The sequence below is a fragment of the Spinacia oleracea genome, chromosome 5 (assembly GCF_020520425.1).
Source record: "Spinacia oleracea cultivar Varoflay chromosome 5, BTI_SOV_V1, whole genome shotgun sequence".
NCBI lineage: Eukaryota > Viridiplantae > Streptophyta > Magnoliopsida > Caryophyllales > Amaranthaceae > Spinacia > Spinacia oleracea.
Window position 1 is genome coordinate 28,587,821 of NC_079491.1, and position 16,521 is coordinate 28,604,341.

A 16,521-nucleotide genomic window follows, 5' to 3' on the forward strand; every position below is an offset into this window, starting at 1 on the left:
TTCGAATGTCTAGTGACTAGACTCATTCGAGAATTAAATGGACAAAGATATTAGGTTGTTAACCATTGGTAAAGCTGAGCGTTTAAGCTCAATGCTTTATGATCTCAAAACTACAGTGTATTTTGAATTCACAAGCACCAATTGGTTTTCCATTCGATTTTGATATTCGAAAACAACCATAAAAGTCGCTATAAGAAACGTACATTTTAAATTGCTCACTTTCTCTCATTTCCGTGAATCGTTCTTGGATTCACTACCAATCGAGGAAATTTACTGTTACCTTTCTAAAAGGATTTATTGCAGTGCAAGATATTTAACAATAATTAAAACATACATTGAAGCATGCAAAGTCTAAACATTTATCATGAATAATAACTTGAAATTAAAGCAACCATGCAATTCAAACAAGTTATTAGCATTTTATTCGATTTTATTGTTCCGGCAGGTGTGAATAAAATGATTCCAAGACCCTAAAACCATTGAAGAATTAAGCACAGTTTGTCGACTCAATTCTAAAACATTTTAGGTAAGCAAAAGCCTTTTGCTAATAGTCTGGAAACTACTCTTGGTTGATAGGTACGTCTAAGAACTTATTAGGTAAACCTATCGATTTTGCCACGACATAAAAGGACTCCTTACTTATATCGTTGAGTTTCACCAAAACTAACATGTACTCACAATTATTTGTGCACCTTGCCCCTTTAGGACCAATAAGTAACACCTCGCTGAGCGAAAACTATTACTAGATTGATGTAAAGGATATCCAAGCAAGTGTATATTTTGGCATGGCACCTTTTAACTCAATTTTTTTTAAGTTTGGAACTTAAGGCTCTTACTATGTTGGTTAGATTTTAAGTGAACTAAAATCCTTAATCATGCAACATAATCAAGCCACAATCTTATGCATAATTAAGACATATTTAAAGCAATAAATAACTTAAAGCATGCATAAGATAAATGTGATCTAGTATGGCCCGACTTCATCTTGAAGCTTTAACTTCAAAGTCCGTCTTGAAAATCTCCGTGGGAGGCACCATTTTCTTCAAATAGGATAAGCTATAATTAAAACTAATTACAACTATTTGATGGTACGCAGACCATATTTGAATTGAAAAACAACTTTGGTACTTTAGACCAATTACATTCAAATTAATGGTACGCAGACCATATTTTCTATCCTATTTGGGCCATACTAGTCACTTCATAACCTGCAAAACAGTACATATACAATATATACCATTCACCCATTCATTATCATGAATGGCCCACATAGCTGGTTAGTAAAACACATTATGCATCACGTAAACATTTGCAGCAATTAATCAAGGGCACCAATAATCTACCAATTATTCAGTCCTTATTAATTCTAATCAAGTTGTTTTAACCTTAAGGATTCGTAGACCTAATCAAGAGTTTATGACTAAAAAGCGCTCCCACTTAAACCAATAAATTCATATGCTTTACTAATTTTAAACATAAAAATGTATTTCAAGTCTAACCGGAAACATACAAATTAAATTAAAATTTAAAGCTCATATAAATTTATAATTGAATCCAAAAGTTTAATTTAATTTCAGTCGTATTTAAATTAATTCATGATTTTAATTTTAGTAAAATAATTAGAATAAAAAATATTTATTATAATTACAATATTCAAAATTAAAATCCAAGAAAATAATTTAAATTATTAATTTTAAAATTAATTAAAATTACATAAACTGAAAAATTTCAAATTAAACATTCAAAACGATCTAATCGCAACGCAAACACCCTACGCATCGCACGCCCATGGGCCGCACGCACACAGCCATCGCTGGCCATGTGCGCGCAGCCCATGCGCTCGTCAAATAGCTGCTGCATCTACCCATCGCAAGCCATCGCACAAGTTGGTGCTCGTTGCGCGCGCGCCAGCGCTCGATGCACGCGAGCCATCGCTCGCTGTGCGCGCTCGCCAGCGCTTGCTGCGCGCGCTCCAGCGCTCGATGCACGCGAGCCATCACTCGCTGTGCGCGAGCCATCGCTCGCTGTGCGCGAGCAATTGCTCGCTGCGCGCGATCGACGTTGGGCGCAGCGCTCGTGGCACGCGAGCTTGCGCTCGCTGCGCGCGAGGCTGCGCGCGCTTGCGCGAGGCAGTGCGCGTTGTGGCGCAGCTCGCTTGCTGCCCACACGCGACTGCCGTGCCTTGCCTTCGCCCATGCCCATTCGTCCATAGCTCGTGGCCCACGACACAAGGCAGGGCTGCTGCCTTGTGCTCGTACACCATGCCCTTGCTCATTGCATTCGTGCCGCACGGGCGACGAGCTCCCTTGCTCGTCGTCGCATGCCCGCACTATACAACACCCCTTAAGGGTAACACGAAGCGTCCATTGCTTTGTGCGTGCAAGTTATATGAACGAATCGCATAAAAATTTAAAATTTATATTTAAAATAATGACAAATTAATAAATTAATATTAATTTCATAATTTTAGGGCGAAAAATCGAAAATTTATTATTCAATTGATTTCCGATTATCATGGATTCAAGCCTAGGTCATAAAAATTTAAAATTTATCATAAATTTACAATTTTTATGGTGGTTTTTAATCATAGGTTTCTAATTAAATTATAATTAATTATGAAAATCAAATTAATTCTAAATTATTCTAATTTTCAACTAATTAATCATAATTACAAATTAGATTGCATAATTAACAAGGCTAGGCATTCAAACTTGTTAAACATATACAGTAGGTCAATCAAAAATTCAAGATTTATCAACAAGAATCGCAAATATTTAATTTAACATCTTAAATTTACGAAATTTTGCATTCGAAAAACTAAAACCTTCGAAAAGTCATAGTTAGGCTTTTAGAATGCCTTTTACATGCGGAATTGACACAAAAATCACTCGATTTGGATGAGTAACGAAGAAACTGCCGAAAAACTGCGTACGTATAATTAAATAAACGCAATTTGCAATTAATTAACAATTACGAAAATTAATCACCCCTTTTAATTCTTGCAAATTTGTAATATTTAACCATGTTCATGCAATTTAGATTATGAAAATAATAAGAGGCTCGTGATACCACTGTTAGGTTATGATACATATGACAATTCATAAATCATGCGGAAACAACCATTAAGCCAGGAATACATATTATTTACACATAATCATATAGCATAATTTAGATGCATACTCTTTGTTGCGTGCCTTCCCTAGCTGCGCCCGAACCGAACAAGAACAAGTCTTTAGGACTCCAAGTGTCGTCCCTCCGTAGATAGTCCACAGCACGTCCGGATCCGCCTTAAGATTGACCAACTAGAATCGCCCTTAAGGTACTAGAATTTTCGGCACTCTTAGGTAAGAAATATGGCTGAATTTTTCTCTCAAAACTCACTTTGAATACTTGAATTAATCTCTGAAAATATGTGACCCTAGGCACGTATTTATAGAGTTATGGAAAGGGAATTGGAATCCTAGTAGGATACGAATTAATTAAACTTAGAATCCTACAAGAACTCTAATTAATTAATTTATCCTTTTAGGAATAGGAATTTAATCATATACTAATTCTAATAGTTTTAGGAATCGTGCATGAACACAAACTCACACACACACACGGCAGCCACGAGGGCCGCCCATGCGTGCGTGCGAGCAGCAGCCCACGCAGCGAGGCCCATGGCCTTAGGCGCGCGCTGGGCCTGCCTTGCGGTGGGCCTGGGCGCTGCCTTGGCTGGGCGCGCGTTTGGCTTGCTGGGCGATGGCCCGACTTCGTGCTGGGCCTTCGTCCGGCAGGCCTCGTCCGATGCTAATTCGTACGATACGCTTCCGATTAAATTCCCGGTTCCGGAATTCATTTCCGATACGAACAATATTTAATATTTCCGATTCCGGAATCAATTTCCGTTTCGAACAAATATTTAATATTTCCGTTTCCGGAATTATTTTCCGATTCCGATAATATTTCCGATTCTGACAATATTTCCGTTTCCGGCAATATTTCCGATTCTGGTAATATTTCCATTTCCGATAATATTTTCCGATACGTATGTACCATGTTTCCGTTTCCGGCAACATCTACGACTTGGATAATATTTATATTTCCGATACGGTCCATATTTCCGTTTCCGGCAATATCATCGTTTCCGGAGTATTCATTTCTTGCCTGTGACGATCTCAGCTCCCACTGAAACCAAGATCCTTCGATTCCGAATATCCATAGATGGAGTATCTAATGCCATTAAATACTTGATCCGTTTACGTACTATTTGTGTGACCCTACGGGTTCAGTCAAGAGTAAGCTGTGGATTAATATTATTAATTCCACTTGAACTGAAGCGGCCTCTAGCTAGGCATTCAGCTCACTTGATCTCACTGAATTATTAACTTGTTAATTAATACTGAACCGCATTTATTAGACTTAACATAGAATGCATACTTGGACCAAGGGCATTATTTCCTTCACCTAATAGGCGAGCGATTGGGTTTGGGACGGGTGTACTACTAGAGAAAGTGCCGAGTGGACAACATTCGAAGCGTATGCACCCCCCGGTTGGCGATGGGTATCCTTAGTCCCAACTCCCGAGATGAAACATCCAAGGGAGCCAAGATTCGTTATGCGGTTCTGTCCGTTCACATTAATATGCTGATTTTCATGTCGTCCCAACTTGATGGGGAAATAAACGCGGGGTAGGATCGTTTCACCCCTCGGCTATTTTGATTACCTACAAGCACGAGTATTTCCTTCACTATCCCTAGTGGAGTCGCCACTGTGAGGGGGTCGAAAAAGCACGAGGCTAATGCGTGACCTCGTCCCTCGTGGGTGTGACGTTTCTTTTTGTCAAATCAAGTGTAATTGGATTTCCTGTGAGTTTACACCCAATTGACTAGTAATATAGGAGTCGCCATTCAGCTTTTAACGACAATGAGAAAAACTGACAAAACCCGGTTATCGTGACATAAAGGGAGTGCAATTATGTTTGACCACGACGGCCGTAGGTTCCCTTGTGATCCCTGGTGTGGGGATCTCTCAACATACACCCGCAAGGTAGAGATTGAGGGTTCGGGGGACTGTAACTACCGAGAGGAGTACTCGCTCTTCGATAACTCCAGAGGCAGGATATCCTTACTAGCTCAGCATAAATAATTGAAGGGACATGCGTTAACTATTAAACTAATCTGAGTTGATTTTAACAATATGCAACATATAATACTAGATCGATCGCGATTATCTGATTTAGATTGTTTTAAGGGACCTAGCATGATAATCCAATTTCCCAACATATTATCTTTATTAGGCGTGATAGAACAATCAGATTTGATTAGTTTAACAGTTCATAAAAGGGCGAGGAAAGCAATTAAATCATGCGAAGGGGCACATTACGACGCACCCTTGAGAGGTGCGTCACGGTTCTCAGAAAACTAACCACTTTGACTTTGCTATTTCTCCTTTTATTTAACGAATCTCAAGTTACGGGACATGATACGTTCTGTTCGATTTTTGGATCGATTGCGACAGAACGCGTGATCAATTTCGCAGCGTGAGGCTTAGGATTAGGGGTTGGAGTCAATACTCAGAATATGAATTGTGTGTGTTTCACGTCGAATTAAAGCTATATTTATAGAAAAGAGTTCGTGGAAAGATAGAATTTTAGAGCTCTAATCCACGAAGAATTAGGAAAGAACACGTCCCAGGTAATTTCAGCGCCCAGGGCTGGGCGCCGAAGATTTCGGCGCCCAGAGCCAGGCGTTGAAAATAGGGTTTGGGCCGTTTTCTTTGTCAGACTTGGACTCTTAGAATCCGGAGTGTTTGAGACTTATTCGAGTCTTTTAGCGCGTATTAATTTTATGACGGAATGCGTCTGGGCCCGTTACGAACTCTAGGCTCGTTAGGATTTTAATTAATACGTAACTCTTATTTTCGAATCATATTAGGAATATGATTCCTCTTGCAATTTCTATCTCATTTAGGATTTATGTTGGAGTGCAACACCTAATTCTGACAGGTTTCTATCTTTTATGACTTGCCACTTTTAACAACTACCCATTACGGTAGTTACTATTTTTAGCAGGTTTCCATAAGTAGCTGGTTTCTATAAATAGCAGGTTTCGGGTGAAATGAAAAGGGTGATTGAGATTCGTTATTTTATAGGAAATGCGTTGCCAAGTGGAGATTTATGTTCTCTTCATCGAACCTTCCCTTTCGGGAATGGGGACAAAAGTAGGTGTCTACAGCATGGATGATGAATGAACTATTTTCAATGACATTTGCATGTGACATCATCACCTAATGCCCTCATCTTTCATAATTACTTAATTAGTAATACGATAACCCAATTGGCATATAAAGGAATGGATATAATAAACAGAAGAGTGTGAATGGTAGGATTTTCCATTGAACTCGCGTTGAAGACTAGATTTGGATCTTGGAATATTTCTCCTAAAGTGTTCACACTATGCATGTATGGTGTATGATGCATGTGTTTTCAATAATCTTCCTATCATACATACGAACTACTTGCACCTGAATACATATCAATTCCCAAATGGGCACCTAATTAGAGTTAAAGGGTTAATAATTATTGAAGATTTTACTACTTTAATATACCTTGTTGTGTCTTCTCGTCAAAAAATAAAAATAAATATACCTTGTTGTGTTCAAAAGTTAATATAATGCATGTGTGCAAGAATCTTCATACCATACATAATTACATACGGAGTACTTGCACCATTAATTAATTACACCTAAATAATTATAATTCCCAAATGGGCACCTAACTAAGCTTTACTAATTAAAGAGTTAAAGGGTTCATTACATGATTATGGAAAATTTTAATACTTTTGTATATCTTGTTGTATTAAAAAAAAAATCTAATAGTATAAGGCTACGTATAATACCACCAAAAGCAAGGTTTGACGTAATGACCAGTAAGATTAACATCTCACAATCTTGAATTTGGGGATCAATCTATCTCCACTCAAAGGCCGACTCTTTAAATCTTATCCCCCCCCCCCCCCCCCCCCTCAAAGGAGGCTTACCCGCTAATTCGAGTTTGGTTGTTCCATACGAAATTTTATCCTGGTAAGTCCGTCTCCTCACCGATTCCTATATACAATTCTAGTATCTTTCAGTTGGGAGTGGTTTTAGAGAAGCTAGCTACAAGACAAATATTAATTAAGTAGACAATGATTTTAATATATTACTTTAATTATGATTTGAATTAAGACACGTTGGTCAACAAACATTGTTAATGAACATATTAATTTGATTAGGAACCTCGACACCAAAGTGATGTCAGTTAAGAACCTAATCTAGTTATGTAATTAGTGTAATGCTTAATTGCTTACGAAAATGGGATGATATGTTACAATTTTACGTCTTGTAGGGTTGCATTTGCATATAAGATAAAGTTTCAAACTATACAGTCAACGAATTCTAGCTTCAAGTAAGGCACACGGTTTGGTCAATGAAAGAAAATTAGGTAGTTCAATCTTTGGAAAAAAAAACAAGAAATAGATAAAGCGAGTCGTCTCTTCATTTGTATATACATATTTTTCTTACAAAAGATTTTATGCTTAATAGATAACTTTTATTTATATCGTGGTAACATTTGATCACTTATAGAATAATTTTATTACAATATTTACAATACACCAACAATATATAAGTTTTTGTGTTTTTCTTTCTAAAGATGGAAAAAAAACTACAATGATTCACTAATGTATTTATGTAGTCTTTGTGATGGTTGACTTTTAACAATTACTTCGTATTTCCTTCGTTCCAATTTTTTTTTTTCATATTTACTATTTATTGGCTTAAAGTTTAAAAACTTTTATCATCGTAGTTTAAATATTTAGAGAAAACATTTACTTGTGACATCTCATTGGATTTGTTTCAATGTAAATTTTTTAAATATAATTTTTTTAATTACCTAAATATGATTAAAGGTATTAGTGGTCAAAATAGTGAATTGGAGACTGCACATAATGGAATAATGTGGAACATTATAGAACGGAGGGAGTATGTTTTACTTTACTATTCATATATTTAATCAATGTTTGGTTAAACTTATTTTGTTTGATTTTATTTTATATGAATTATCAGAAGTTATATATATATATATATATATATATATATATATATATATATATATATATATATATATATATATGACTTGCTTTATACTTTCTTACAAAAATTTGAATAAGACGGACTGACAGCGTCAGACGGGTGACGTGGCGGCGCGGGTCGTGACGCGGGTCAGGACGCGGGTCAAATCCGAATCGGGTTTAGTATAAAAGGTTTTCTTTCCCACGTTTTTGCCCATTTCCAAATCACTGTTCACTTTTAGAGAGAGAAACCGCCGAGTTCTTCCATTTCAGGAGAGAGAAAGCTTCTACTCTTTGTCTTCTCTTCGATTTCTTCAATTTCTGTAAGTTTTTTGCATTTTCACTTGTTTTTCTTTGTTCGTGTGTAGTTCTTACTGATTTATCCTCTCTTTTTTCGTTCGATTTAGGGTTTTGAAGGTGTGATTGTGATATTTTCCGATTTACTTCAAGTTTCGGTAAGTTCTTTCTATTTTCATCTACTTTTTGTTCAATTTTGTCATCATTTGATGTTCGTTTTGTTTCTTACTGTTTTTGGTTTTGATTTAGGGTTTTGTAATTGTGATTTGTGATAATTTCGGTTGCTCTTCATTTTCGACAATATTTTTGAAGTTTTGTTGTCATTTTTTCTTCTTTTTGTTCAATTTTGTTATCATTTGAAGTTCGTTTTTGTTTCTTACTGTTTTTGGTTGTGATTTAGGGTTTTGTAATTGTGATTTGTGATACTTTTGGTTGTTCTTCATTTTCGACAATATTTTTGAAGCTTCTTGTCCTTTTTCCTTCTTTTTGTTCAATTTGTTCATAATTTGAAGTTTGTTTTGGTGTTTTTGTTCAATTTGTTCAATTAAAAGTTCGCTGATAAATAGTTAGTTTTTTAATCAATTAGTTAATTATTTTTACCAATTAGTTATTCTTTCAAAGCAATTAGTCATATTCTGACATTCATAAATCAAGTATTAAACGAATTAGTTAATTTATTTAATTTCAAACTTTCTTGAGCAATTAGTTCACTTTTTTGACCAATTAGTTAATTGCATAATCCAATTAGTTAACTATTTTAACCTGTTAGTGAAACATTCAAAGCAATTAGTTATACAATGAAATTGTTTTGTTTTTATTGCTATTTATACTGCTTATGTTCATTACACATTCTTTTTATTTGCGCATTGAAATATATTGAACTACATTCATTTATAGTTTCAGTTCACATAATGAGGTCAAAAAATGCAAACAAAAAATCGGATTATCACGATGTTGGGAAGTCGAGTCAAGATGTTGAAGGCAGTTCAAGGCCGACTGAAGATATTCCAGCTAGTCCAAAGCTGAGTGCAGATGAGAGGAAAATTGGAAGGGGGCCAAAGAAGTCGAAAGTTAAAGTAGAATATACGGAAGATGGCGGGGAAGTTGTAGAGTTGGATAGGTATAACTCCTATCTTTGTAACTGTTATTTATCACTGTTTAATTAGTTGGATAGGTATGACTATTTAAAAATTGATTTTGCAATTATCATAACTTATTTTACATTTAGTGAACTTTTTGCATAATTTAGTTAACTTTTGACTGCAATTAGTTAAATATTTTTCAGTAATTAGTTAACATTTTTTAAAAAGAATCTTTCCACTAATTAGTTAACTTTTTTCACTAATTAGTTAACCTTTTCCATTAATTAGTTAACTTTTGACTGCAATTAGTTAACTCAATAATTAGTTTACTTTTGACTGCAAATAGTTAAATTTTTCCATTAATTAGTTAACCTATTTCATCAATTAGTTAACCTATTGCATGATTAGTGAAGTTTTTTTCAGTTAGTTAACCTATTTCATTAAATAGTTAACCTTTTTCTTCAATTAGTTAACCTATCTTTGTAACTGTTATTTATCACTGTTTAATTAGTTGGATAGGTATGACTATTTGTTATTTATTTTTTAATTAATTACTTTTGCTTTGAAACAAATTATTTTACCTATATGAAGTAGTTATGTAATTAAAATAATTAGTTAACCTTTAAACACAATTAGTTAAATATTTTTCAGTAATTAGTTAACCTTTTTTTAAAAAGAATCTTTCCACTAATTAGTTAACTTTTTCACTAATTAGTTAACCTTTTACATTAATTAGTTAACTTTTGACTGCAATTAGTTAACTCAATAATTAGTTAACTTTTGACTGCAATTAGTTAACTTTTTCCATTAATTAGTTAACCTATTTCATCAATTAGTTAACCTATTGCATGAATAATGAAGTTTTTTGCAGTTAGTTAACCTATTTCATTAAATAGTTAACCTTTTTCTTCAATTAGTTAACTTCTTAAGCAATTAGTTAAATATTTTCATTAATTAAATTCTTTTGTTTTGTGTAGGGGTTACAAACTAAATTGTAGACCAGAGGTGTTGATTAATCTTCTTAATTCTATAAAGAAGAATGAAAACAAAGTGAAAGCCATTAAAGAGATTGGTTTTGGTGGTTTGTTGAGTGTTCGACTTCATGAAGTCAACACACGCCTTGTTCCATGGCTGCTTCAACATTTTAATTGTGTTGGTCATATGCTCCAGTTTGGAGAAACACAAAATGTTCAGTTATATGATTATGATGTCTAGGACGTCTTTGGCTTGCCATGGAACAAGGATTTTGATGTTCAAGAAACGCCAAGAAAGCGGGTTGAAGAAGATGCCAACCATGAAATGATTCAAAGATGGAATGAGAAGTTCCACAAGAAACCAACTGTTCAGGCACCCACCTTGACGGAGTTGGAATCTTTTTTGAAAACAGATGAATGTGGAGATGATTTTAAACGTGCCTTTGTGGTATATGTTTTAGGTAAAAATTTCTAAATTAATTATGCTCAAGTTATTTACCTTTAACAGCAAGTATATAGTTCACTATTTACATTAATTAGTTTACCTTTTTTTTATTAATTATTCTTCTTTTTTCATTAATTAGTTCATTTTAATAATTAGTTTACCTTTTTTATCCATTAGTTACTGTTTTCATCAATCAGTTAACCTATTTTACATTTAGTTAACTTTCTTCATCATTTAGTTAACTTTTTACATTAATTAGTGAACTATTTTTATGAATTAGTTAACCTATTATCTTATTGATTTCTGTAATTATCTTATTGTTTTTATAGGTGTATTTTTGGCTCCTACGTCTAACCGGTTGTTAGACATCAAGGTTTTGAAGGCTGTTGAGGATGTTTCACAGATTGTGAAACAAAATTGGTGTAAATACGTGTTAAACCAGCTTGGGTTTGCTGTCGAGAGGTGGAGAGCGAGTGTCAAAAATGACAAGGTTGGTGGCTGTGTTCTATTTTTGGAGATAATTTATCTCCAAAGATCGTTATTTCGGGGTGTAGTCCCCCCTAAGGAAATCCCACTTGTTCAATTAGTTAACTTATTACTTCAAATAGTTAACCTTTTTTCAGTTAGTTTACTTTTTACATTAATTAGTTTACCTTTTGCATCCATTAAGCTTTTAACAATAATTATTTAACTTTTTCCATCTATTAGTTAACTTGTCCCATCAATTAGTTATCTTTTTCATCAATTAGTTATTGTTTTAACTTTTTAACAACTTTTTCAATCAAGTAGTTAATCAATTTAGGTAACTTTTACTGCAATTAGTTAACTTTTTACTACAATTAGTTAACTTTTTACAGCAATTAGTTAACTTTTTGCTGCAAAAAGTTAACTATTTACAACAATTAGTTAAGCATAAATAGATGGTACAAGTTAACTAATTGATGAAAAAGTTAACTAATTGAGGGAACAAGTTAATTAATAGATGGTACAAGTTAACTTATTGATGATAAAAGTTAACTAATTTTTAGAAAAAGGTAACTAATTGATGATAAAAGTTAACTAATTTTTACAAAAAGGTAACTATTTGAGGGAAAACGTTAACTAATTGAGGGAGCTTATTTTGAATTATTTACTTGGTATATTTCATAAGTCAGTCAGTCAATCTAATTCAATATATTAGTTAAGCATTAAATTCAATTAGTGAAATATCAAATTCAATTAGTTAAAACTTATTAATGAAAATAGTTAACTAATTGATGCAAAAAGTTAACTATTTGGTGGAAAAGGTTAATTAATTGATGGTAAAGGTTAACTAAAGAGTGGTAAGTTCAACTAATTGATGCAAAAAGTTAACTAATTTTAGGTTAACAATATTAGTTAAACATAGTCATCCTGCATATTGTGACGTCAACAATAATTACAGTAACTTGACTTTTGAAAATGAAATCAATTAGTTAACTAATTGAGGGAACAAGTTAACTAATTGATGAAAAAAGTTAACTAATTGAGGGAACAAGTTAAATAATTTTTATAGAAAGGTAACTAATTGATGGAAAAAGTTAACTAATTGATAGAAAAAGTTAACTAATTGCTGAAAAAAGTTAACTAATTGATGGAAAAGGTTAACTAATGCATTGTAAGGTTAACAATATTAAATAATTGAGGGAAGAAGTTAACTAATTGCTGTAAAAAGTTAACTAATTGCTGTAAAAAGTTAACTAATTGTAGTAAAAAGTTAACTAATTGCAGTAAAAAGTTACCTAAATTGATTAACTACTTGATAGAAAAAGTTGTTAAAAAGTTAAAACAATAACTAATTGATGAAAAAGATAACTAATTGATGGGACAAGTTAACTAATAGATGGAAAAAGTTAACTAATTATTGTTAAAAGCTTAATGGATGCAAAAGGTAAACTAATTAATTGATGAAAAAGTTAACTAATTGATGGAAAAAGTTAACTAATTTCTGAAAAAAGTTAACTAATTGATGGAAAAAGCTAACTAATTTCTGAAAAAATTTAACTAATTGATGGAAAAGGTTAACTAATGCATTGTAAGGTTAACAATATTAAATAATTGAGGGAAGAAGTTAACTAATTGAGGGAACAAGTTAACTAATTGCTGGTACAAGTTAACTAATTTGATAAACACTAAATTCAATCCAATGTCACTAAAAAAAATTGTTCTTTTGGTGTAAAAGTTCCAAATTCTGTAGGTGCTGTTGACGATGTCCTTATCTCAAAGTATCCTTTTTTTCTTTTACTTCTTCCTTTTGTCTTCACTAGTGGTGGATTTTCAACTATTATTTGTGGTGCATTTGATGATGATGATGATGTAGACGGTGCTATGTTGATTGTGGTTTGTTGTGCTTCAACATCGTCTTGTGCCTTTTGTGCTGCCTCCTTTTCTGCTGCTTTTTCTTTTTCTAGAACCTTATTTATGCTTTCGTTAGCATGAGCATAAGCCTCTTTAAGCACCTATTAGTTAAGATTTAAAGCAAACTAGTTAGACTCTTGAAGTATTTAGTATTTTTTGTTATGTATTAGTTAAATAATAGTTATTAAAAACCTTTTTAGCTGCATCACTCCCTTGACATTTAATAACCAAGTTGTACAAATTTCTTGCCATCTCATAACGCCATGGAGTAATTTTTCTCTTTTCTGTTCCATTATCTTCTCTATGTTCCATTCTCTTCCATACTTCACTTTTTGCAAACTTTGTCCACCTTTTTGAAATGTATTGCTCTGGAATGTTGACAATAGAATGTATATGTAGAACTCGTATTGCATGGAAACATCAATCCCACTTGCATGGACCCGGTCCACGCTATAATTAGCATGGACCAGGGTATTTTCGTAAATTAGCAGTGGTGGAGCATGGATCATAAATATTTTACCTAAAGAGTAACTATATGTTCTGTAACGTAACTATGTATTCATAATAGTAACTATGAAAAAATAATAATATAGTCATTTCGATAAGAATAACTATTCTATCCAAAGAGTAACTATATCATATAAAAAGTAATTTTAACTGTAGAACAGTTACTACGAAGTATATTATAAAATAAACAATATAATATAAAAAATTAGAAACTATATGTTCTGTAAAGTAACTATATCTTCATAATTGTAACTATGAAAAAAAAATATAGCCATTTCGATAAGAATAACTATTCAATCCAAAGAGTAACTATATCATATAAAAAAATAACTATAGAACAATTACTATATTATAAGATAAACAATACGATATTGATGCTTTAGAGGTAATATAGTAACTTTTTTCTATTATATAGTTACTATTATATATCGTATAGTTACTAAATAAAAAAGAGGAATTATAACTCTTGGACAATAATTAAGAAAAACATTAACTACATAGTTGGTTGTTTTAAGCTATGACATTCTAATTATTTGCATCTATTAAATAAATCACATTAAACTCAAATGATTTTTGAACTAAAAAATATATTAATCGCCACTTTCACGCACATCCTTCCTTCCTCTACCACGTCCTTGGTTTTCATTGTTGTCGGGATTTTCTTCTTCTTTTTCTCCTACTTTTGTTTTCCTTGTAGAAGTTATTCTTTGCACGACTTCAATTATGGATGCATCATCTTTGTATTTCTGAATCAATAGCATATAAACTAAGTTAATAATTTAACATTTAAATATGAAAAAGTAACATAGTAACTATTTTGAACATATAGTTTATATTATACATCATATAGTAACTCTTAGATTTAATGATGGTAAGATACTCGCAAAACTGCAGATATAGTTATTGTTATAGTCATATAGTTACTGTCATAATAATATAGTCACTCTTATTATTAATAACACAGAGAACAAAAAATTATGAATATAAAAAGAACATAATGATAACAAATCATGATAAAATAAACATAGTACCTATTTCAAATATATAGTAACTATATAAACCATATAGTATCTATATAAAACATATAGTGACTATTATTATAATATAGTAACTATTGTACACATATAGTAACCATTATAATCATATAGTCACTATCTAAGAATCGGACAAAAACATACTCTAAATAACATAGTACATAATGTAATCGTATAGTAACTATTATTTATCAAAAAGTCACTATAAACTGTTCATAACATAATAACTATCTTAAACACATAGTTACTGTTTTAAACTTATAATAACTTTCTAAAAAATATAGTGATTATTTTAAACACATAGTTACTGTTTTAAAGTAATAGTAACTTTTAAAAAAATATAGTTACTCTAAAAACTACTACTAACATAAACACAATGAACATTCCAGTGATATTAAAACACTATTTCGCAACATAAATTAAAGGTGACTATATCATTTATATACTAACTATGTGAAACACTAACCCTTATTTCAACAAAACAACAAACATTTCAAATCACTCAACAAAATAATAACTATTGTACACATATAGTAACCATTAAAATAATATAGTAACTATTGTACACATATAGTAACCATTAAAATTACATAGTACCTCTTTAAACCATATAGTTATTGTATTACTCATATAGTTACTATTTAAAATCGTGAAGTCACTGATCAAATTCGCGAAGTGAAAGTGATATTTCGGTAAAACACAAACATTAATTTCTTCAAAACAACAAATATTTTCAATTTTAAATAAAAATAGACTTAAAATTCTTTAAAAAACAACAAACCGAGATGTGATCTCTAAAAATTCTTGCGAAGATTTGTAGGCGAGCGCAAATTCTTCGATTCGATTTCGGCAACGACGAACCTCCTTCTTGATCTACTACTTCCTCCAATTTTTCCTCATCTAATAGATAAAATTATAAAAATTATAAGATAATTACGAAGAAAATCGAACAAAACCTAGAAATTTGGGCTAAATTTTGAAAAGCATAGAGAGAAAATGAAGAGAGAGAAAATGAAAGAGAATGAACAGAATGTAGATCTGAAATTTTGAAAAATAAAAAAGTTTAAAACGTATATAAAGTGGGTTAGACACAAATCGCATTGAAACTCTACAAAACACATAGTAACTCTTTAAAACACATAGTTACTGTTATACGTATATAGTTACTATTTAAAATCACAAAATAACTGTCACGTGACAGTTACATATGTTGCCCATACAAATTACTCCGTTGCCCTGGTCCACGCTAAGTTAGCTTGGACCAGGTTTATATTAGTGTAAATATGGAAACATAGCCATCATGCATATTGTGACATCAAAATATTAACTAATTGATGAAAAAAGTTAACTAATTGATAGAAAAAGTTCACGAATTGATAGAAAAAGTTAACTAAGTGATGAAAAAATTAATTAGTAAATGGTACAAGTAAACTAATTGATGAATAAAGTTAACTAATTGTACAACAAACTAACTGAAGTGAATACAAAACTAGGTACCTTAATAGTATAACTAATTCATGGAAAAGGCTAACTAATTGATAGAAAAAGTTCACTAATTGATAGAAAAAGTTAACTAAGTGATGAAAAAATTAATTAGTAGATGGTACAAGTAAACTAATTGATGAATAAAGTTAACTAATTGTACAACAAATTAACTGAAGTGAATACAAAACTAGGTACGTTAATAGTATAACTAATTCATGGAAAAGGCTA

General features: G+C 32.1%; 2 protein-coding genes and 1 long non-coding RNA gene across 3 annotated transcripts; 1 reads left to right on the top strand and 2 right to left on the bottom strand.

The window, feature by feature from the left end:
* Positions 1–10,595: 10,595 nt before the first annotated feature.
* LOC130461387 (uncharacterized) lies at positions 10,596–11,518 on the top strand. Its single transcript, XM_056829475.1, has 3 exons — positions 10,596–10,907; positions 11,221–11,428; positions 11,515–11,518. Exons 1-3 carry the CDS (start codon positions 10,772–10,774, stop codon positions 11,516–11,518), a joined length of 348 nt encoding a protein of 115 aa, XP_056685453.1. The 5' UTR covers positions 10,596–10,771.
* A 1,131-nt stretch (positions 11,519–12,649) lies between these two features.
* LOC130462082 (uncharacterized) lies at positions 12,650–13,654 on the bottom strand. Its single transcript, XM_056830439.1, has 2 exons — positions 13,460–13,654; positions 12,650–13,368 (listed from the first exon to the last, which is right to left on the bottom strand). The coding sequence occupies exons 1-2, from the start codon at positions 13,577–13,579 to the stop codon at positions 13,048–13,050; spliced, it is 441 nt and encodes a 146-aa protein (XP_056686417.1). The 5' UTR covers positions 13,580–13,654; the 3' UTR covers positions 12,650–13,047.
* Positions 13,655–14,149: 495 nt separating this feature from the next.
* LOC130461083 (uncharacterized) lies at positions 14,150–16,085 on the bottom strand. Its single transcript, XR_008921404.1, has 2 exons — positions 15,590–16,085; positions 14,150–14,520 (listed from the first exon to the last, which is right to left on the bottom strand). It is a non-coding gene; the product is annotated as an uncharacterized lncRNA (long non-coding RNA).
* Between the last annotated feature and the right edge of the window lie 436 nt (positions 16,086–16,521).

What these genes read in the sequence shown, in the direction of transcription:
- LOC130461387 (XM_056829475.1), top strand. Translation starts at nt 10,772, where the DNA reads ATGATTCAAAGATGGAATGAGAAGTTCCACAAGAAACCAACTGTTCAG. An exon ending in CTTTGTGGTATATGTTTTAG is followed by an intron (nt 10,908 to 11,220) that starts GTAAAAATTTCT and finishes TTGTTTTTATAG; the next exon opens with GTGTATTTTTGGCTCCTACG.
- LOC130462082 (XM_056830439.1), bottom strand. Translation starts at nt 13,579, where the DNA reads ATGGAACATAGAGAAGATAATGGAACAGAAAAGAGAAAAATTACTCCA. An exon ending in GGAGTGATGCAGCTAAAAAG is followed by an intron (nt 13,369 to 13,459) that starts GTTTTTAATAAC and finishes CTTAACTAATAG; the next exon opens with GTGCTTAAAGAGGCTTATGC.